The sequence below is a fragment of the Pseudoliparis swirei genome, chromosome 23 (assembly GCF_029220125.1).
Source record: "Pseudoliparis swirei isolate HS2019 ecotype Mariana Trench chromosome 23, NWPU_hadal_v1, whole genome shotgun sequence".
Taxonomy (NCBI): Eukaryota; Metazoa; Chordata; class Actinopteri; order Perciformes; family Liparidae; genus Pseudoliparis; species Pseudoliparis swirei.
This window is the reverse complement of record NC_079410.1, coordinates 10,145,023-10,168,199: the sequence shown is the minus strand read 5'-3', so window position 1 is coordinate 10,168,199 and position 23,177 is coordinate 10,145,023. Positions and strand designations below refer to the sequence as shown.

The window sequence follows — 23,177 nt, the reverse complement described above, 5'->3', positions numbered from 1 at the left end:
CATCAGCATTTGCGAGTACCACCATAAGTATACATGATTTATGGAATATATTAATGTATTGTACATAATTTATTTTTAGTTCAATACAACAAAATGTATCGGTCGAAGGCAGTACATGTGTATTGTTAATTCAGCAAGGGGAGAAATGATACACTGCCTGAACTAAACACGTTTAAACGGACCAGTAAAGCCTCCAGCAGCGGTGTGACGAGTTGCTCTGGCTCCATCTCTGGTCCTGATGAGGAAACTGCATTCACGCTTTTCCCAGTGACCTTTAAAACGTCACTTGTGATGAAAGAGTTGGGTCTTTTAAGGAGGGGTGGGTCGGATGATGACTTTGGTGAATGTAAAACACCTTGTATTTTAAAGTGCAGACATGCCGCGGTGAACCTCCGTGTTTCCAATATAATGTCTAAACGTAACGGTTTGTCTTATTATACCGCCTTCACGTTCCGGAAGAAGCGGAATTTGGGAGATTGATCTGAAGCTTTTAAGTCAAGCCAGACATGCATGACCACGTATTTACCGGAAGTAAGACACCTTTAGCTCACAAATTAAAGCGTCACAAATTGCTCTGAAGCGTCAGCACCGTGATCCTTAAAAAAGCAGGTTTTACTTTGAAAGTGACAACCGGAAGTGTATATATTTTTGGGGGGGCTGTAGAAAGAGCCAGCAGTTAAACGTGTGTTGTCACTGTCGGAAAACACCGGGATACAAACAAACCCAACACTCCGTTAACAGCTGGGCTCAATCCGGGAGAAAAGGTGGAGAAGCGACGCCGGTACGTGCAGCTCGGCCCCCGGCTGCCCGGCGAGATGGACGTCCGACGTGGGGTGTAGACTTCTGCGGCGGGACTGAAGGTGAGAGCTCCGCCGCCTGGCCCCGTTGTTTCTGCTCCTCATTCATTTCCCCAGCTGGAACAGGTGGACCAACCGACCGCAAAGAAAGGACACACAATGGTGTCTTTTTAGCTGCTGTCGGCTTGACACTAACTTTAAAGTTGCCTGTGAACGCGGGGCGCCGAGACATATGCAAGTAGCAGGATTCCAGCCGTGGTCTCGGCAGCTGAAATGAAATATTCATGCTCAAGATGGTCCCGCTACTGATATAACTGTTCGGGCAATGCAATACACAGACGTGTGTGTGTTGCCGGCCTGTGTGTCCATCGTGCTGTGGAGGCTACAGCCTGGACCCATCCTCCTGCCTGTCATCGTAGCTGATGAAGCCCCCGACATCACGGCACGCCTCTGCTGGACAGGCTGCTCCACACGGAGGCGTTTACCCCTCAGCCCGGACAGGGAGAGGCCACCGTCAACCGGAGCTTTTATTACGGTACACAGCCGTTACACCACCGTGTGGGTCTCACGCACACGCCTAAAACCGACATGCAGCCCGTACAGGGGATCCCAGTAAAAGGGAAATCCTTGGACTACTTAATGCAATTCAGGACATCATAAACACGTATAAATACATGTAATATATTATCTAATTCTCATTCAAGTGGTGATCTAACTACTGTGCAAGGATTTAATACATCTATTTTTTACCTCTTTTTTTTAACCTCTTTTCTACGCCATATGTAAAAGAGGTAGACAATTATTGAAAACACCCTTCAGTAAAATGCAGTTTAAAATGTGCTAACCTGCCGTCTTGACACTAATAGGGTTCAAGGCAAGCAGGGTTGAATGCAGGCAGTCTGGTCAAAGTTGTTGTGTAAAACACATTCAGTGCCAGCTTATCAGCGGCTAAGTTTCGGTGAGGCCCAGCAGTGTGTTTGTGTGTGTGTGTGTGTGTACTGGTAGTTTCATTAGCCACACACACTGCAAACTAATATCCCCTCACTGTGTGCAGATAGCGCAGAGATGCACTCGGATGTGTTATCACCTGAGGCCCCGACCAGCTGGGGGCCGGTGAGGAGTGAGGAGTGAGGAGTGAGGAGTGAGGAGTGAGGAGTGAGGAGTGAGGAGTGAGGAGTGAGGGGCCAGCAGGCAGTCGATGGCTGTTTAATGAAACTGGCAATAAAAGGTGTTTTGAGAAGGTACGAGTCACCGCAACCACGAGAGGTCCTTGAGCATGCAGCCGTAACTTGTCACCCCAAATATAATGATGTTTGCTGCAGCAGAATGCCAGATTAGCTGTGGATGGACACAGGTGGGCCCACTCACTCACAGACACATCCACGCACATTATCTCAGCCACGATCCTCCTGGCTGAGCGGATAGCCTCACAGTTCAATTGCCTGGATTGTTAGGCAGATAAAGATATTCATATTTGAGAGATTTAAAAGATCTACTGCCTGATATATTCTTCTAACTTTATTTTACATTAACCATGCCATACATGTGTAGCTTGTAGGACATGTTATGGTTGAAAATAAACTTGTCGGAGCGGTCTGCTATACAATGTATGTCGTGGTTCTGTTTCTAAACTATGTCATTAATCTATTGACTTCCTATACTGCCATGTCTTGTTGACTATCGGTTGAGTAATATACTGATATCCCTATATCTGAGATAAGCTAATATCAGTCGATATATCCGGCCAGTAAATTCCTCCATCAGGCTCTCGTAAGCTGTGTCAAAAAATTATTGCATCAACTTTAAGCACAATTTAACGGTTTTTCGAGTACCAAATGATGTAATCACCTTTTGTTTCCTCATTAAAATCAATAAAGTTTAGCCCGCTTTTACTTTGCAATCATCACTTAATACCAGCTCGGGGCTGCTGTGGTTATCTTTTTTTTTTAGAGGTATTTCCAAAAGGTTTTTCCCCTTTCCAATTGAGTGTATTTACATGTTTAGTGTGCACACGTTGCAGTACTTTATATGACGCTCATTAAAACCCTTTTCCCGAAAGAGATAAGTGCTTCACATGCTCCCACTGAGTCACCCATGAAGTTCTCTTATAATTTACCCAGCCCTTTCAGAGTCCACAAGAACCTTGTTTTTCAGCCTCGTTGTGGTCTCCTTTCAGTTGCTGCAGGCATGGAAGGCATGCTGTAGCACAGTGTTTGCTCCACTATTCTAAAGTCAGCTAGACAACTTAACTCATGCAGCCCGGAGGTGAGAAGCTGAGACCCATGCAAGGCAGCTTCTATACCCACAGCTGAATTCCCATGGTGTAGGTTTCATGTTCTTATTAAAAGCTCCTATTTTTGGAAGGCAATCTGTTAAAAGTTTGTAAAAAAAAAAAGAAGAAGACGTGAAGTACTCTGCAAGTGAGAGCGGAACTAGACTAGAGTTTAGAGTGTCCTCAGGATGTGAATAGTTTGATAAAACAGTGAAAGGTCAGAGAGGAGCGACATCGTGTGAGGTGTTGACGGCATAAAAGATGAAGAGCGGAGTGAGAGGACTGGACCGAACACACACTCCTATCAAACTGACCTGAGTGGCCCTGTAATCACACACAGACCAAAATAACCACTGGAGAGCTGCACATTATAGCTGCTGCTATGAGGCCACTGGAAACAGCTGTGTGTGGCATGTTAACCCTAACCCTGTCATTATGTTCAGGTAGCATGTTCTTCCGGAGTGCGTGTCTGGCAGGAATGCAGACTCGGACTATGCACTGCTTTGGTCCATGGGGGAAGTAGTGCTATTTAAAGCAGCCGTCATGCAAATATTCTACTATTGTGGCTGAAGAGGAATGGTGACTTGGCAAGTGGATATTTGGTCCTGTTTTTAGATTATTATCCATCACACGAGGGTTCTACTTCTATAAAATGTGCAATATCTCTCTCTTTATACATATAAAACTAGAAAGGTGCCCTCGGTATTGGCAAGTGTGTCTGCAACTACCGCTGCTGTAATGAATACAACCCATCATTTACTCTCCCTCCCCCCCCCCCCACCGTGTCTAGATTGCCAGTGTGTCTGTCGTGTTTTTTATTTTTATTTTTTACTCTCACAACAGATTCCATGTCCTCGTAATCTACGCAGATGTCAAGACCGGTTCTGTGCAGGCGTAACTGTGACTTGTTGTGTTTATTTAGGCTTCTGGTGTGTGCTGAGTAAACTGAGATCAACCAGCTCTATTCGCCTCGTCATTTGTGCCGCCGGACGGAAATTTGCATCATTCGTGACCATTCGCGACTGTGCATCGACTTTGCATGGGCTCTACTCGCGCCTGTAACTCCACTTCCTGTCTCTGACCACTTCTTCATCTCTTGCTCTCTCTGGAGCTGACAACCCGCCCAAATCAACAGACTTTGCACCTGTCCGTCACACCATTCACACTCTCTCTCGAGCGGAAAGGAAATGGCGAAAATCTAAACATGCGGACGACCTGCTCGCCTATCAATCTCTTCTCTACCTCTATCTCTGGAGCCAAAAGCTCTTTCTACCAAACCAATATTCATTCTTCTTTCTCTAACCCCAAACAACTCTTCTCTATATTTACCAACCTCATTTGAACCCCCTTGTCCCTGAAATCCAACAAATGTCAGGATGGAATTAAGAATGTTGAAAGTCATAACATTGTGGCATTGAATTGACAACATGTCCAGTCCTTGCCATGTGTTTAGCATTGTCATGTAATGTGGGGTGTGGTATAAACCAAATGATGGTCAATAGTAAGCCTCCTCTGAGAGGTCATGTCTGGATGTTGTGCCAGTTGACTTCCTGGCCGGGGCCTGGCATCAGGAAGTGGGGTTCCTGCCCAATCAGGCAGAGGTAAACATGCCCCCTGAGGAAAAAGCAGGGAACATTCCTCAGAGATCGGAGCATATGTCAATGTGCAGCCAACAAGAAAACAAGGTTGCACATGTGAAGTGGGTCCAAAGATACACATCCACATGTCAGAGTAAAGACAAAGCAAATGAATCAATGAGTTGTGGTGATCAGTTAGATTTTATTTCCTTTCGGTGCTATTACATGCCATTTAGTTGACTCTTTTATCCAAAGCGACCTACAATAATTGTTCGTCGAGCCTGAAAAGTAAGATTACTTCAAGTGTTTTTCAAAGGAGGAAGCCTTCAAAAACAACTCTGCAACATCAATCGAGCCGTGTCACTTGTTGAACCCAGACTGAAACAAGTCACATGCTGATCCTGGGTCAGTGCTGCTGTTGATGACATCTGCTGGATGCTGATATCTGCCAGCAATTTCACACGGCTGGAGTGAAGTTTGTTTGCACACGTCTTTGTGTGCGCATGTTGTTTACACAAGGTGGGACCCGTTTGGTTACACACTGTATCCCCAGACCCCGTGTTTGTGTCAGTCGGTGCAGCCCGCCGCAAAGGAAATGCTGAACAGGTACAGAGGGCAAAGGGGGTTGTGGGGTTGAGCGCTGCAGAGAGGACACTGCAGTAAACACAGGGCCACGTGTAGGTGAGGAGGACGTGTGCAGTCCTCTCCTCGAGGGCCACGCTGTGTCACATTGTCCTTTAAAAAATACGTTCCTTTTTTCCTCTCACGCCCCCCACACCCTCGCCCATTTGATTTTCCTGCTCTCACACATGTCTATCATGCACTGACTTAAAACTCCACTTCTCTGCTCCCAAATATCCAGACGATGGGCCCAGTGTCCCCGTGCTTCAGGAGATGTCTCTGGGTCGGCTCCTGCGACGCGCCTCCTCCAAGGCCTCCGACTTCCTGACCTTTAACCCCGGGGCGGGGGGCTCGTCGCTGCGCTCGGGCTTGGACGGCGAGATCATCTTCTCCAAAAATAATATTTGCGTGCACCCTGCGGAGCCGCTGCCTGGCCTGGCAGAGCATCACCCAGGTGAGGCTGCACTGATGGTGACGTTGTCTTTCAGCGACGTTATGAATGCAGCCCGCCGGCTTTCATTTGATTTTAAAGTGCAGCAACCCTTTTTATGGGACATGAAGAAAGGTGAGACATTATTTGATCTACTGAATTTTAAGTTCGTAGTGCAGTGGTAATATCACAATCCCTCAGTGGTTTTTTTTAATACCAAACCTTTTTATATAAAGAATTACTAATTCATTTGAACTAGCATATATTGTCCTTGGCAAGCCAGGGGGAGTTTAAATGTTTAGTGACTTTCAACAACGAGGTCATTGAGACTGCTTAACGTTAGATCTAAAAAGACAATATATAAAAGATAAAATCGGTTTAAAACCAGTAAAATTAAATAGAACATAAATATAGAATTAATAAAAGGCACAGAAGTTGATACCAGGCCTCTCGGTGTGTGTGTGTTTCTGTGTGTCATCTCTTTGTGTGTTTTCTCTCCTCTCAGGTTCCATGTTTGTTTTTGCGTCACAGCTTCCTGCAACTTATCAAAAAAGTTTCCTCTCATTTTACCCAGATTTTCTTTTCCGACCATGATTATTTCTTGTCTCCGTGGTTTATGTTGCCCCCTTTAGGCTACCTGTGCGTCCACACGGAGAAGGACGAGAGCCTCGGCACCACTCTGATTCTGACCTGGGTGCCCAACTGCCGCATCCAGAAGCAGGACGAGGAGGCGTTGCGCTACATCACACCAGAGAGCTCCCCTGTGCGCAGGAATTCACGGCGGCGAGGCCGACGGTAGGGAAGTCACTTCTTAAAATGTGTATCCTCAAGGTCTTTAAAAAGTATTTTTGTTATTATAACCTAGACGGTTGATAACAAGTGGACGTAGTTACCTTGACGTCAGCCATTTATCGTTTTGAAGCCCAGAGTTTGTCATTTTTGGATGTCGCCATCTTGTTTTTTTGCAACCAGAAGTGACACGTGAGGGTGGAGTTACCTCAACTGGACCCTGAATAAGATCATTTTAGGCAACCACGATGTTACAATCTGACTTATTTTTGCTTCTGCTATGGCTTCACTTTCCACACCTGGATGTGACTAAATCACAGAGGGTACTTTACAACAGCAGCTTAGTTTTCTCAGACACCTGAATGCACCATAGCATCCCTGTAGGTGCCAACATGCTTTACTATACAAAGACTTATTGATGGAATATTGATATCGAAGCGGCACTCGGCCGACACCCAAAGTATATAAAACGTATGACTACGGCCCTGATTGCAGATTCAGTTTTCCCCTTTGTCTCACATAATTCTTCATGATGCGTTTCTGCCATCTTGTCAACCTTAATTAGGCCGTCTGCGACTGTAATCATCTTCCACAACAATTACAAATGAAGCCACACAATTAAGCTCCATTAAGTTGAACAGCAATCTGCAGCATGAGTCCTCTTTAACCAAGGCCTGTCAATGACTGTTGTTTTATTTATTTTTAGAAACAACTACATACAGTTAACGCGATGAAACTAGAGATGATATTATCATGTAATAATGATAACACACGTTAGCTCATTAAAGAACAACTGAAGCTATTCCAAAAAAGGGCATGAAGTTAAAGTTGTACACTGAGATTAGAAAGCTTCTTGGTATTCTACATGATGCTGAGCGTGAACCTTCTCCTCCAGACCCCACTCCCGGCACCCAGCAGCTCAGGAGGAGGATGAGGACGAGGAGAGGAACATCATCAGCAGCACCTCTGCAGAGAGCCACAGCCTGGCGGTGGAGGCAGGAGCGGATCCCTCCTCAAACCACCAGCAGCAGCTGCTGCCCTCGGCAGGGGAGGAGGGCGACGAGGGCTCCTGCGAGCTGTCGGACGAAGTGAGTCGGGACAGCACCATGGGATCGGACTCGGACACGTTCTCCTCCCCGTTTTGCCTGTCCCCTGTCAGCGAGGCCCTCTGTGAAAGCAGCGGCTCCGTCTTCCTGGACAGCGACAGCAGGTTGGTTAGTTGGTGTAAATGGGCTTCGGTCATCATCTCTAGTTTCATAGCGTTAACTGTATGTAGTTGTTTCTAAAAATAAATAAAACAACAGTCATTGACAGGCCTTGGTTAAAGAGGACTCAACTTAATGGAGCTTAATTGTGTGGCTTCATTTGTAATTGTTGTGGAAGATGATTACAGTCGCAGACGGCCTAATTAAGGTTGACAAGATGGCAGAAACACATCATGAAGAATTATGTAAGACAAAGGGGAAAACTGAATCTGCAATCAGGGCATTAGTCATACGTTTTATATACTTTGGGTGTCGGCCGAGTGCCGCTTCGATATCAATAAGTCTTTGTATAGTAAAGCATGTTGGCACCTACAGGGATGCTATGGTGCATTCAGGTGTCTGAGAAAACTAAGCTGTTGTTGTAAAGTACCCTCTGTGATCTAGTCAATCTTCTTTGTGTTGTTTCGGAACCATTGTTCCCAAGTCACTGGTAAAATAAATTGTTGTTACATATTACAACAAATATTTAAATTTGACTATATTGCTAATTCTAGTCTAAAAATGGCGTAATTTTGACCCTAAGTCAACCAATCATGGCTTTAGAGAATCGTGACACCCATAAAAACAAGTACATGGATATGAAATGTACTGAACTGTTTAAAATAATTGTATTGTCTATTATCACTGACGCCTTGTTTTATCTATGCATTATTTAAACATATTTCTACATTTCTGTAAAATGTGATCTATTTTGTATAGCCCAGAATCATAATTTACTGACTACTACGAATAATAACAGCAGCTGTGGATAAAAGAATAATTATGATAATAAAAGCAGTAATGGTATAGTAATAGCAATGCGACTAATACTAATAAAAATACAAATAATAGTAGTTACCCCCGCAGCTGTAATAGGGTCCTCTAAGCTTCTTCAGGTATGATGGTGCCTCACCAATTAAGGATTTTAAATTCAACTCGTGATCTTACATGGAGCCAGTGCAGGAGGAATATGATCTCCTTTCCTAGTTTGTGTTAGTACACGTGTTTCAGCATTCTGGATCAACTTATTAGAGCAGCTTAATAATAAGGAATTGTAGTAATCTAGTCTCGAAGTAACATTGCAGGAACTCATTTGTCTGCACTGCTTTGAGACGGGATGATGCAGTGTTGTATTCCTTTTGAGTTCCTACCAGTTTCAAACCAGTATTCACAAATCGGTGAAATTAGTAGCTTATTTCCTGAATATACAAACCCTGTCCAGTCCAAATCTAGTTCACATCCAGTAAGATGTTATCCAAAAATGCAACCGTCTCTCATTACGATGTCAGTTATGAGGACAATGTTGTTTTTGTTGGTCTGAAAGCAACGACATGTGACATGTGACTATATTGGGTTAAAAACATGGAATCAGTCAGCAAAATACTTACTGCATGTAAGTTGTTATGCAAACGTCCCCCGAGTTGCTTAGAACAACAATTAATTACCCAGAGCACATGGACATGCAAAGCTATGCAGCAGTGATCTCGATGAGGACCAATCAGAGAAAAGGTTGTTTTTGGCAAACAGATTCAGGGACTATGGGAGAAAATAAATCCTCAGAGTGCTGTAGAATAATTCAGGATGTGTGTGTTTGTTGTAGAGAGTGTGCGGTCTGTCTGTGTTATTCCAGCAGTCTCTACGTTCCTACAATTATGATATGATCAATACACTCTGATACTACGAAGACGCATCTCTCTGTTGGTATTCTATGTGGACGGTCCGTTTGTATTTACATCGCTCCGAGGACGTTTAGACGCAGAACGTCAGCAGTTTCCGTCTGAGAATGACAAGCTGTCATAGTTTAACTTTAATGGATTGCACAGTAATGCAGATGACCTTTTGTTGCACATGCAGTTACCCTGAACTACCACAAGGTGGAGCCACAAATAAAAGAATTACGCATGAGTGATGATCATTTACAATCTGAGGCCACAAGGTGGCTTCCTGCATGGCAGCTGAATGTGCCACTGGGAGTGAAATCAGGTAGATGACTTGTAGCAGGGGGCAGGACGTGTTCACAAAGTTCACGATGGGCTCGGTCTCTTAAAGCTGCTGTCACTCTGAATGTTTTCTGACGTCACAGATGGCGCGTCGACTCATGCGCGTAAAGAGCTCGCTCTCTAATCGAGGGAGCCATCTGGACAATGATTGTGTTGCTGTACGGACCTCAAGGCCGCTTGACTCTAGGATTCCCTCCGAGGCCGTTTCCTCACGCAGCTATTTGGCCAGACTTGTTGCCCAGAATGTGTGAGCCTGTGTGTGTGTGTAGGCCTTTTTAACCACTCAGACCCCAGCTTGCTGTAAGTGCAGTCAGTGTGTGACTTGGCAGCGCGCTCTGTTTCACAGCTTCTAACCTTTACGCTGTCCTTCTCTTCCTCCATTCCTCTGTTAGTGTCTCTCCTCCGCTCTCTGGCACTCCATCCTCTTCTCTGCCTGTTTGTACTTCTTCTCTCGGGCTCCCCCCCCCCCCCCCTCTCTCTGTCTCGCTCCTCGCCGTCTATTCCTTCCACTCTTTATTTTGCATCCTGTCCTCTTGCATTCTCTCTCTCTTTTTCTCAATATTGTTTCTTTCTGTATTGCCCACCTCTCAAATATCACCCCCCCCCCCCCTCCTCTCTTGTTCCCCTTCCCTTACCAAAGTCTGTGTGAAGCCCTTTGATTCCCAGTGCTCCCGGGGTTGTTGTGCTGGGCTGAATGTCAGCTCCCCGGATTAGAGGACTGAAGAGAGCGGAGCAGCAGCCAAAACCCTGGAACCCACTCAATCTTTCTTTCTCTCTCTCTTGCTTTAATTGACACTGTTAAGGGGCCAGGAACTGGAAACATGTCACTTGGAATCATTCAAAGAGAAAGAACCGCGAATGGGAGAGCGAGAGCGGATGAAAGGGTAGGGGGAGAGAGAGAGAGAGAGGGGAGAGGGCGAAAAAGAGAAATCCACAGCAATCTACGTCAAGCCGCATAACAAGTTCCTTTAAAGTTTAACAGAAGTTTATGAAACCGCTGTTGACTGTTGTTGTGCACGGCCCTCTCGAGGCTTAACGTGCAGAACTTTAGCGTGTGATTGTGAGATGAGTAGTTTCCACTCTTTTTTGGCTTGTGACGCCCGAAGCAACAAGCGCGTATCGCTGGTTCCGTGTTGCAGTCGTGACCACAGTTTCATTCCCATTCAATCTTCTTTAGGGTACAGAACCGATGACTGTATCCCATTTAAAGACGTTGAATAATTAATTAAATGTAAAGAAATAGTTTTGTTTTTCCTATTTTATTATGTATTGGATCTGTCCTTGGAAGCTCTCATGTATTTTGTACGACATTACAGTCCAGCCAAAAATAAAAACAAGACACAATTTGTCCGTCTAGATTTTTTTGATGCGAGTTGCCTTGTTTTTAGATATTGGCTCTAGAGATGTCTGCCTTCTTTACACGAATGAACAGAATCGAACACTTTAATCTCAAAGTGAAACTGATCTTTGCAGTAGATCTAAATAATGCACAAGTAAAATACTAAGTTAAGTTAGGTGGAGATGCCCTGTGTAGTCGAGGAGTTTGAAGTGATTGCAGGTATCTGGAAACAATGTTGTGAAGAGTGAACACGGTGAGGCACTGCAATAATCTCAGGACCGTCACATCGGGCCTGATAGCCTCTTTCTAGAGGAGGTCTAGTATGTAGAAGGTCCGACATCTGACTTGAAGTGTGCTAGTCTGGGATTAATAGAACACCACATCATTCATAAATACGTCAGATGTTTTGCTCTTAACTTCAAACTAAACTGACCACTTTCCAGAGAATCCCCTCCCCCCTCATCCACCCTTTCTCATCTCTCCAGGGATTAGCTGAGGGCCTGGGAGTCCCTGCAGGCTTGAAGCACTTGGTCCTGGTTCTCAGGGTGACCTGGCAGCACCTTCCCCCAGGGTGAAGCTTTGTGTGTGTGTGTGTGTGTGGAGAGGTGTTATGGAGGGCCTCGGGGCAGTTTTGATCTCGCCCCGGCCTGGTGGGACACGCTGGTGGCAGCAGCCTGATTCCATCAAAACAGCTTGTTTACATAATGTACTCTCTGTACAGTTTACGGCCCGGCTGCTGCCTGCATTAGCGGCCTACGGCACATGAACAGAATCGGGCCGTTGACACTGACGGACGTTGTTAATCACTCGCTGAGTTCCCGCTTGAATGCAGCACTGCGGAGGATTCACGCTGTAATGCCAAGAGTCATGTGCTTCCTCGCCACATTTTCCACGGTTGTTGCACTTTTATTTCGATTGCAGCGTTTTGCAAGAAGAGCGAAGGAAATGTCTGCAGTAAATGGACTCGTATGGCTTGTTAACAACCCGAGCTTGACCGCCATCAGACTTGTGAAAAGGCGAGGACGGTAGCCCTTTTAAAGTGTATTTGTGATCGCTTCACTTCCAGACCAGAGCTGTCTGTGCCTCTCTCCCAGTCTCCTCGTGTTCCACAGTCTGGTTAGTGGCGTGATGCATGAGACCGAGAGCAGTAAATCACTAGATAGCAGAGGGAACTGTGCAGCTTGCATTGATCAGCCTTGTTATTTCCCCATCTGCTTACGGGGAAATGATTAGCCGGACATGATTGATTCAGGGCGCACTAGATTAGACTTGGCCCGCCTCCCTCGTACTACCAACATGCCACTTGTGGTCACCTGTAAATAGATGATAGTTTTTTTTTCTTGTTTTTTTTTCTCCCTCAAATTATTTATAAAAATTATACTTTTAAATTGTCACACACATTCATACAAAAAAGATAAACATTTATTAATAATAATTGCATTTCTTAAATTTGTTGTTTCATTTTTTTCAATAAATGTGGAGTGTTTTTGATGGCTAGTGGTAAGCAAATAACTTCATGTCTCAAATGGGTTTAACACGTTTCTGTTTCTCAGCAATGGCATGTCTCGAGACGTGTTTGAGAGTGCATTATGGTCATTAGCTATGGTGTGTGTGTGTGTGTGTGTGACGAGAAGAAGACATTAAGCATGCTGTCCACCGATTTTTAGTAATTAAACACGTGTGTGTGTGTTTGCGGTGGTGCAGGATGAGGATTTGTGTTGGCCACATACACGGCTTTATCTGTTATCTGCGTTGTCCCTTGTGTGCGTGTTTCTTTGCACATGAATGTTGTGTGTGTGTGTGTGCGAGAGTGTGAGTGTGTGCGTCCTCCTGCAGCAGAGGAACCCTCGGCTCGGGTTTCAGTGCCGGGAACAACATGCTGGCCATGGGGGAATGACAGGGGAAATTGGATGGCAGGCAGTGTGATTTGTGTGTACAGATGTTCTTGTGTGTGTGTGTGTGTGTGTGTGTGTGTGTCCTCAGAAGCCTTCAAGCATTCCTCCCATTCTCAGCCTCTTGGTTGAACCATACTGAGACACAAACAATAGGGCTGGGACACTGCTGGCAGCTGTCCGCACAATATTTATCGTCAATGTTCCTCGTAGAAGAAGCCCAAGAATGGCGAGAATTTTTTATCTCGAAGAGATAAATGATATAATTCTCATTTCTTTGAATTCATGGGTAACGTGACTCCTTTTCCTTCAGCATAATCAAGCACCATCAATTATTGGTCCTTTTATTTTATTTGCCAGAGAGCTGTGCGAGGAGTCAATGACCCACTCCGCGAGCTCCGCCTCCAGCCTGGATAGCCACGCCCCCTCCGAGAGCGGCGGCCAGTTCCATGGCGTGCGGTGGGAGGAGCAGAAGGTGCTGGTTCTGGAGCAGTTGTGCGGCGTTTTCAGGGTGGACCTGGGTCACATGCGGTCACTGAGACTCTTCTTCTGGTCAGTGCAAAGGTCACAGGGGGGTCATGAGGGGCTCACCTTGTCGTGCTACTGTGCAGTGCCTCAAGATGTTTAAAAAAAAAAAGAATAAATAGATAATGTGTTTTGAGATAAGGTGTGAGAAGTGGTTTACCCTTGCTTTAATGAACACATTCTTTATTAATCTTAATTTCGTGTGTCTTTATCTTTTTTTAACTGTTTTATTTGTACGTTGTTTAGCGATGAGGCGTGTACCAGTGGCCAGCTGGTGATTGCCAGCCGAGAGAGCCAATACAAGATTCTCCACTTCCATCATGCCGGCCTCGATAAGCTGGCTGACGTCTTCCAACAGTGGAAATGCTGCAGGGAGACTCAGCTTAAAGACCAGGTCGGGTTACAATCCAAAATCCTAGTTTTATTGAGAAACAAAGACATTTCCCAGCTTTTTCTCCCCCCACAGTTTTCTACTCGTTGGTCCTGTGCCCTCACGAGTTCTCGCTCAACTGATCCTCTTTCCGTCAGGTATCCGATGAGAAATCCTGCATGCAGTTTTCCATCCAGAGGTCCACCCTGCCGTCCGCTGAGACTCACCCAGAGGAGAAGCTTTATCGGCGGCTTGATGTCACCACCTGGCTACGTCACCTCAACCACAACGGGCAGGTGGAGGAGGAGTATAAGCTACGCAAGGTAGGCCTGTGCATGTTTTTACCATCGAGTTTTGAGAAGTCTCACCTGCTGCAGTCTCAAGCATTTGTTTCTCTCGATCACACATACAGAAAGTCATTTTGAAAGCGCACCCACCGGGTGTAACTCGGTCTGAATCAGCAGCTCCAGGATGTGTCTTGGTCTTGGGCCATGAGTCATGACCCCCTGTGAGTCATTCCAGTTCTCCGAGTTGACTCTGATGAAGGTCTACCATCCGACTGAAATGACTCAGTGGCAGTTAGAATGTGACCAGAAACATGTCCTCTGTAAACATGCAGGAACAGAAGAGCACTTGTTATGCTGGATGTGCGGATTATACAGTGCTTGTTTGTTTTTTGGGGGAGTTTTTCCAGCGCGTCTCGCAACACTCGTGAAATCACTCGTCGCACCGTAGTTCCGTGAGACGATGGTTGAGGGCGAGCTTTGTTATCGGAACCGTCTGAATGCAGTTTTGATATCTCCTCTGAACGAAAGTGATCCCGCTCTGTGTTTTCTCCTTTTGTGCTCACTGTGTTTGTTCACCTCCCACTTCCTGCCAGGCCATCTTCTTCGGCGGTATCGACCCATCCATCCGCGGCGAGGTGTGGCCCTTCCTGCTGCACTATTACAGCTCTGACTCCACCTCTCAGCAGAGGGAGGCCTGGAGACTGCAAAAGCGCTCCCTGTATCATGACATCCAGCAGAGGAGGTGGGGTACAGCTCGAAAGAAAGCCTGTGTGTGTTTGTTTGATTTCCTGGCGGCTGATAACATCTGTGCCCCAAAATGAGAGTTATTTGACGTTACGGAAATGAAATGCTTCTTAAAAAGTCAGCAGATCAGCCGTCACGCGGCGGCCGCCGTGCGCTCAGTCAGTCAAACATTACACCGCATGCGAGTCTGTCGTGGAGCCGCCGCACGGCAGCCGCCGAGCAATCAATAGGCACGATCGGGGATGTGTTGAGGGGCGGTGCCGGGTGTGAAATAAAAGGTCTCCGGAGAGAAAACATGTCAGCAGTTATCAGATCATGCTGGCACACACAAGCACACCCCTCTTCATTCGTCTCCACCTCCTGAACCAAAAGGTTGAGTGTGCACATATTTCCACACGTTCTCCCACTTTGTCTGTAATTAATATGATAATTAGACAGGTTTCATCTGTATGGCCTATTAACATGTCGAGTGCATCAGAAGGTCTTATCGGAGTCGGGTAATTAGAGACCTTGTTCCGACTGATTCCTTTTAAGACCATTTGACTTGAGCAGCCTCTGGGAGCGCTGGTTGATCATTAGCAGCAAGGATGCATGTCTGTGGTGTGGTTCCTTGTCTCCTAACCTTGTGTCCTTTCCTCAGCTGCAAAGGGAAGCGATGCAGTGTACAAACTGCAGATGTAGATCAACAGAGAACAGAATAAGTGGAATATTTAGGATGTTGTCATTGTGGAAAATCTGCTTCAGATGAGATATTCTCTTTTATTTAGTGCAATATATTTATTTGTTTTGAGCTAAACGGAACATAAACAATTAAAAAACATAAAACAACATGTATTTAGTTTATACTGTCATACATAAGATAGATTTCATCATCACAAGGTACAGAGTTGGCTGGGTAACTTTTCTTCAGATTAAAATATCTATATTAGCTGTTTAGATTATCTTTTGTTGCACTTGCATGCTGCTTGTTATGTTTATGTTGCATATCACATTTTAGTAAAACATGTTAACTGTCATAACAAGATGTCCTCTCTGGATGGTTTGAAGAGGAAGTGCTTATCATACATTTTTGGGGCAACGCTGTCCTGATTTAAATGAGCTCTATTTTGTTATTTGTTGAAAGAGAACGGGAAGTTCACTTCTCTGACGGGAACGTTGTCTTTGTTCATGCAGTGTAGATGTAGCTTCAGATATGTCAGAACACGTTTAGACTTTTTTGCTTGAAAAATACCTTCAATTATTTATGAATTCTCAAAATAACCGCTGTTAGTCGCCTAATTGCTGAACTGCCTCATGTTTCAACATATTTCAAAGAGGTATCCGTCATGTGAAGGAAATGGAACTTGTTTTATGTTAGAAACATTGTGCCATTGTTTGTATTTAGTTTTTATTTCCTTGTTGGAGATGTGTGTATTCTCGGACTAACTCATGCTATGAATGTGGCATTGGTCCATCCTGTCTACTTGTCCCTATATGAGAAAACATGAAATATAATGAATAGATATTACTCCAGGGCAGAGGTAGTTGATAAAAAAATATGTTCTTATTTAATGCTTCTATATATATTCGTGCTTCATCAAACCAGCCACAGATATTTAAAGTGAAGAAAACATGTACTGAACTCCCGAGTAGCATGAAAGATGAAAGCGGGGTCCAAGCACACAAACACACTGACGCCACACCGTTGCGTGGCGTTGCATCAGGTGTGTGTGTGTGTGAGCTCACTATTCCTGGTGGGGCCACATGGAAAACAAACAGTGTTAATTAAATCCCCTCTGCTTGTTAGGACTTGGGTACATTAGTGCCACACACAGAGTACATTGCGACTATCGTCCCTAACATTTGGAGGGCTAGATGGTGGTTTTATGGTTGTGGTATTGTCCTCAGCGGAGCACTTGATGGTGAAACACCCCTTCAGTCCACTGCTCGCCCACCCACGCACTGTTTCATTAATTTGCAGCTAACCATTAGCGTTTTACACCAGAGTAACATTTCAGGTTACGATTATTATATAGCTAGATATCATTTATTTTTTAAATCCTAAGTATCTTCATTTCCTTTGAGATTGTGCAGAAAGACTTTCTTAAACATTCTTTTGAATCTATCTGGATTTGATTGTGGTTTCTTTTTGTCTTGCTTGTATCTCGTTGGTCCACTCCCGCCTGGTGTCTGCGTGTACCTCTCAGATTGTCCATGAGCCCAGAGGAGCACAGCGAGTTCTGGAGAAAGGTCCAGTTCACCGTGGATAAAGACGTGGTGAGAACCGACCGCAGCAACAACTTCTTCAGAGGAGAGAACAACCCAAATGTGGAGATCATGAGGTCAGGCTAATTTCTTTCCCTCTCCCGCCCCCCACTCCAGATCTCTATCTCTGTCTCTTTCCCCCTCACCTTCTCTCAACCCATCCTTATCATTCCCTTTCCCATTCCTCAGCCCAACGCACAGGCGTATCTACTCATTTCATATTCTGAACCCTCGGGGAGCCGCAAATGAGTTTCATGCTTTATTGACTCCGACTAAGCCGTCGAAGCACTTTTGATGCATACTCTGAGCTAATGGCTTTCTAAACGAGGAGCAAGAGGATTTAAATAGCATATTAGTTTAGTGACTCATCGAGGCCTCTGCTGTTTGTCAAGGTATTATGTCTTGTGCTGCGTCCGGGGCCCGGTGAGCCCAACACTGCACATCTATTGTACTGATGTCACCAATAACTTTTTGAGTCGATTGTTTGAGGCAATTATATTACAAGACACTTCTTATTCAAAAAAAGTAAATCCTCATAGTTTTTCCCAATCTATTTTTGCTGTTAAATATTTCACTGATGACAATAAACAAAAGGGTTTTCCCTTTGTTTTACAATTCTCACTAATGCATGAGGACTGTTAGGGAAGTTTACTTCAAAGTAGGACCCATATTTATAAAAAAAAAAAAAGGGGGGAAAAACAAGAAAGATCATTAATTAGCTCCCTGGTTACCAGAGTGGTTGCCATGGCAACTGCGTAAGCAGGGCTTGTCATGTTTTTCTGGGCATTACCAGCGATGCTAAAACACATGTCGGATCAGTCAGTGTTTGGGCGTGACCGTACATTCTATTGGTTTGGCTGCAGAGTCGTGAACAATCTGTTTATGACACTACATTTCTGGATGATATTGGATGTTTCTGTGTGTTGCTGTTGTTGACTCAGGCGGATTCTGCTCAACTACGCAGTGTTTAATCCAGACATGGGTTACTGCCAGGGCATGTCTGACCTGGTGGCCCCCCTGCTCACTGAGATCCAGGACGAAAGCGACACCTTTTGGTGCTTCGTCGGCCTCATGGAGAACACCATCTTCATCAGCTCCCCGCGTGATGAAGACATGGAGAGGCAGCTGGTAGGATGCTCGTGTGTTTGTCTTTGAGTCAGGCAAATGTCATATTGTATCGTGGAAGTGGAAAAAAAGCTGTAGATATGCTTCTGCGAAGATGCACTTGATACTCGCGCAGACACACACACACACTGTTCCTCCTTCAGAAATGGAGGGGCTTTGTCCTACAATCCAACATTCATCCACTTCATGCTGTGATTGGTCAGATGTAAGAAAATAAGCTTATATACTATAATAATTTTAAAAAGGTATGTCATTTTTAACGTGTGCAAAGTCACATCACTTTAATGTGATGTGGTCTCAAAAAGAGGAGAAGGCCCAACTTATGCCACATTACGATATTCCAATGTCTCTCTCTGGTCTGGTATCACAGTATTGAAATGATATCTCTGTATCGTTCTGTCCTATGTGTACGCTGGCTGCCCGGAGAAGCATAATCCCGGCCTGAGAATACTAACGTCTCACTAGATGATGTTCGTAAGACCGTGTGTGCCGTCTGTGAACCTTCTCCAGATGTACCTGCGTGAGCTGCTGCGCCTCATGCTGCCTCGCTTCCACCAGCACCTGACCCGGCTGGGGGAGGACGGCCTCCAGCTGCTCTTCTGCCATCGCTGGATCCTGCTCTGCTTCAAGCGAGAGTTCCCCGACACCGAGGCCCTGCGCATGTGGGAGGCCTGCTGGGCACACTATCAGGTCAGGGCAAAGTCTGAGCGGCTCCTTTCGCACGCACAAGTTGGTAAGAAAAAACGTTGAATAAAAAAAAACTTTGAATAAACGAGTGCAGAGAGGCGCCGGACTGCATTCGGATCACCACAGCACTATATGATGATTATTCAGGGAGCCTAGAGAAATGCACAGTTAACATTGTCTGCAATAAAAAGAGAGTGCATGTTATCCCTAGAAAGCTTGTCACCACAGACTGTTGTAATCCTCCTAAGTACCTCTAATATGTCATATTACATCTTGGTTTTGAAGGGGTTTAATGGTTTTTATTCATCAGTGATCCCTTTCATTAAGATTGAACATGTAATAAAATCCCACATATGGATTTAGTTCACTTTGAATTTATACGTTTACTTTCAAAAAGAATCGCAGCTTTACAACGTAGACTGTACAAAGTAAGAGAACTGTGAACAGTCATTAAGGCGTGACATCATCCAGACCTTCAGACTCCCAGCTGGATGTTCTGATCTTCAGCTTCAGGTGAAACTCGTTTTGGGCGGTTGCCTTTCCTTGTTGAAACACGCCCTTAATTCACTTGTTTACTATTTGAGCTTCAATTTCCAACCTCACAATTAGCATTTCCCTTTGACCTGGGGTTCACTGTAAATTAGCATTTTGTGCATATCTGTTCTTTGTCTTTCCTGGTTCCGCGGTGACCTTCAAACTGTACCCGGCAGCGACCTTGTTGTCATCAGGTCCTAAAGCAACTGCTCATGTGTCTTCAAGTACACACCTGCTCACGAACCTCTTTCCCTCCCTGCATAGACGGACTACTTCCACCTGTTCCTGTGCGTGTCCATCATTGTGCTCTATGGGCAGGATGTGACGGAGCAGCAGCTCGCCACGGACCAAATGTTGCTCCACTTCAGCAACCTCTCCATGCACATGAATGGAGAGCTGGTGCTCCGCAAGGTACGCTACGTACTACCCGTGTACCCCCAAAGTGAACGGGCATCCATCCGCCCATGAATATTGAAATAATCGTCGGTTTGTGATCATGCTCGGAGCAAGTCCTCGACACACTGCCTCGGTACATTTAATTCAAATGGGTTCTCAAGTGGCCCGATGCTGCAGCAAAGCAGCTGTGACTCGCCGTGACCTCAGAGGCCTTGAGGTGCTCAATGGGATGCTGCCATGCGGAGGATTTATGATCTGCATCCGTGTTCCTGTGTTTGTGCCCGAGTCCTCATGTTTATGGATGATGTGTTCGTGCTGCTGAGTTCATTTTAGCATTCAGTCGACGTTGCTCCTTTTGTTGTTGCTTGAGATATTGTAGCCGATGCACGCCGGCTTTTTTTAGCTTGAGGTACCACACTGCAATGCTGACCTTGACTTTGTTTTGTTTCCTGAGCCGAGGGTATTAATTTATTTTAATGTTTTAGCCACTATGCAATTTTGCCTATGCCTCACTTTTTTTTTGTCAATTCAAAGTTCTGTTCACTTTCGTATATTTTAGTTCATCTTGCCACTTTTGCCCTGCTCTTCCAGGCCCGCAGCCTTCTCTACCAGTTCCGCCTGCTACCCAGAATCCCCTGCAGCCTCCATGACCTTTGTAAACTGTGTGGCCCGGGGATGTGGGACAGCCGCTACATCCCCACTGTGGAGTGTTCTGGTGAACACCAGGACTCGCAGAGCTGCCCCTATGGAGGCACCTCCACCTCCCAGCCCTCCTCTCCCCCCCTGTCGTCCTCACCAAACTCCACCCCCACGCCTCCACCAGAGGGCAAGAAAGGCTCCAAAACCCGGGATATTTTCACCTTCCGGAAACAGTCCTGAGGAGGAGGCTATGGGAAGCTCTGCCGGTCTCGGCTCACATTGGCAACGGTTTTGAATCCATCTCCTGGATTCCTGAACGACTTGCCGACCTCTGACTCCTCTCCCCAAAGTCCCTGCATCTCACTGAGGAAGTTTGTCCCTTGGTCCTTTTTCGTGAGGTGCGATGAGGAACACTGCCTGACCAGAGTGGTATCTGCAACGTACAGCGTCACGTGAACGAGGAGGACGCTGCCGGACGGGTCAGAAGTCAGGAAAACCGCGTTCCTCTCGGGGCAGAATGGACAATCACCCGGCGCTGTGTCGGTCTGGAGCTACTTCAGGTTCAGTCTGCCGCTGGCTTGGCCGACTTCCAGGGGCTTTGTGGGCAGGGGTCACATCAGGGTCTGAGGCAACCGGCGACCACGAAGTCGTGCAGACTCTGACCGAGGGTCAAATGAAACTGGAGATTCATTCACAGGACTTGAACGAGAACTTTTGGAAAATGTTTCCGTGTTCTTACAATGGAATATCTGTGTGACTATCAAATGACATGTGCATATCTCATGTCTGAGCGGGACATTTTAAAGATGAAATCAAAACCTTCCGCGTTAACAAAGAAGGGTTCATCTCCAAAGAGGATTATAATAACAAGTTACTGGTACTTCTAAGTTTGGTTTCATTTCATTTTCAAACAAATGAATGTTTGCAGTTACAAATATTTAGCAATACTATCCTTGCATGAAAGATTCTTGACATATAGAGGGAACAACTTGTTTGTTGGAAAACACTAAAGCCAAAAACAGAAGTAAGAATGTGTGTACACAACCAACGCATCATGATGGGGCTCTGCTTATTTCCTCATCAGATTGTGGAAAGCGACATTTTCGTTTTATCATGGATTCCCGACAGGCGGGAGGAAGCCAGGCATATGTTTCCCTCCGATAAAAGTCAGGCGTAAACGTTAATTGTACCTGTCGAGCAATAGGGAGCTTAACCATTTACACATCACCATCGTGTGAAGCATTGGATTGATACGACAGCGCTGTCTGCCAAAGAAAACATAACTCGTGTTTTTATCCCGATAGAAAAATGGACAGCCTGGTGTTTTACTTGAAGTGTTGTCTTTTGTGTTGAATCATGTTCACACAGGGTTGTGAAAAATAGTCAGCACAGTGTTTTTTTTCTTCTTTTTCGCCCTCTGGTGTTCTCTCCACTTTCACCTTAAAATGGCAACGCACTATCAACACTGAATATCAGTCCAACTGAATGTATTTTTATTTGACTTTGTTTGCTTATTTTCACTCCTGTGTGTGTGTGAGAGAGAAAACTGGAGTGACCTCTCAACATCTGGTAATGAGTTGGAGAACAGCCTTAGAGGGCCTCCCTCCCTGACCAGTCTCTTTAATTATAGCAGTCATCATGGGGAGAAAAAGAGAAGGAAAGTAAAGCTGGCTCTTGAGAGAGAGAAAAATAAATAGAGGAGAGATGGAGAGAAAGTGTGATTTAAGCTTTGCACGGGGATCTATAGTGATCTACATCTTTGCCCTTCGGGATTTACAAGTCCCAGAGCCAGACATGGTCTCTGCTCTGAGGCTTTTCCCTGAGAGCCTTTGAGTGACACTCCTGGGGCTGAAAACATCTTCAAATTGCTGCTAAAATGTAACATTAAGACCTTCAATCAGCCCCCCTCCCCCCCCACACACACACACGCTTGCTCGCTTTCTCTCTCTCGCTATGGCTCTAGTGGTCTCTCGCCCTCTCACTCAGCAAGCAGTCTCTGCAAATGACATTCATAACTGCTCCTTTTGCCTATTAGTCATGTGCTTGCTGCAAAAGCCTGCAGTGTGCGCGTGTGTGTGTGCGTGTGTGTGTGATCACATTGTCTACACAGGCACCGGGAGTCACAAGCCTAATCAATGACCACTCCTTTGACCAGTCATCACTGAATGTACAATGTTGCTATTGATCTCTATGCTATGTGGATGAATCACTGTACACACCTCAGAGAAAAAGAGACGATTCTTATTCTTGGTATTAATAAAAACAAAGACGTACTCTTGAAAATGATTTACTAAACACCAAAACGTGGCGAGCAGTTTATAAATGCCTTCCTGAAAATGAATGACTTGTGATTGTGATCTGCTAGTTGAACAATGCTGGATTTACAGAACCACCAGGAATATTTTTCATCATTAAACACTGTTAAAGTTATAGCATAAACTGTGTATTGTTTTTTTAAATTTATGAAGTAAACACAAGGGATATCCGGATTAATATAGAAAGATAATCAACATAATTAATGAGACTAAATGCATTCATAACAACTAGAATGGGCACTCGGTAGAGCGCATACCTTCGCATATCACAAGATTGGGCATTGAATTATGAACATTTTGGCATTAGTTGCATGCCAATTGGACAAAAAAGTATCGTGCTATGGTAAAAA

The 23,177-nt window shown here is 45.2% G+C and overlaps 1 protein-coding gene across 3 annotated transcripts; it reads left to right on the top strand.

Moving 5' to 3' along the window:
* Positions 1–621: 621 nt before the first annotated feature.
* tbc1d16 (TBC1 domain family, member 16) lies at positions 622–22,951 on the top strand. Of its 3 annotated transcripts, XM_056407543.1 has the most exons (13): positions 622–860; positions 5,509–5,721; positions 6,330–6,492; positions 7,382–7,696; positions 13,322–13,513; positions 13,733–13,880; positions 14,015–14,179; positions 14,737–14,885; positions 17,074–17,208; positions 18,073–18,259; positions 18,767–18,946; positions 19,742–19,888; positions 20,465–22,951. In XM_056407543.1, exons 2-13 carry the CDS (start codon positions 5,541–5,543, stop codon positions 20,750–20,752), a joined length of 2,250 nt encoding a protein of 749 aa, XP_056263518.1. In that variant the 5' UTR covers positions 622–860; positions 5,509–5,540; the 3' UTR covers positions 20,753–22,951. The 3 variants fall into 3 exon arrangements, with proteins under 3 accessions (XP_056263518.1, XP_056263519.1, XP_056263520.1); XM_056407544.1 differs by lacking the exons at positions 622–860; positions 5,509–5,721 and having other exon boundaries at positions 6,417–6,492; positions 7,382–7,574; XM_056407545.1 differs by lacking the exons at positions 622–860; positions 5,509–5,721; positions 6,330–6,492; positions 7,382–7,696 and adding an exon at positions 11,583–11,640.
* The last annotated feature ends 226 nt before the right edge of the window (positions 22,952–23,177 follow it).

Coding starts and splice junctions, on each gene's coding strand:
- tbc1d16 (XM_056407543.1), top strand. CDS start 5,541: ATGTCTCTGGGTCGGCTCCTGCGACGCGCCTCCTCCAAGGCCTCCGAC. Junction 6,493..7,381: donor TCACGGCGGCGAGGCCGACG/GTAGGGAAGTCA, acceptor CTTCTCCTCCAG/ACCCCACTCCCGGCACCCAG. Junction 13,881..14,014: donor AGACTCAGCTTAAAGACCAG/GTCGGGTTACAA, acceptor TCTTTCCGTCAG/GTATCCGATGAGAAATCCTG.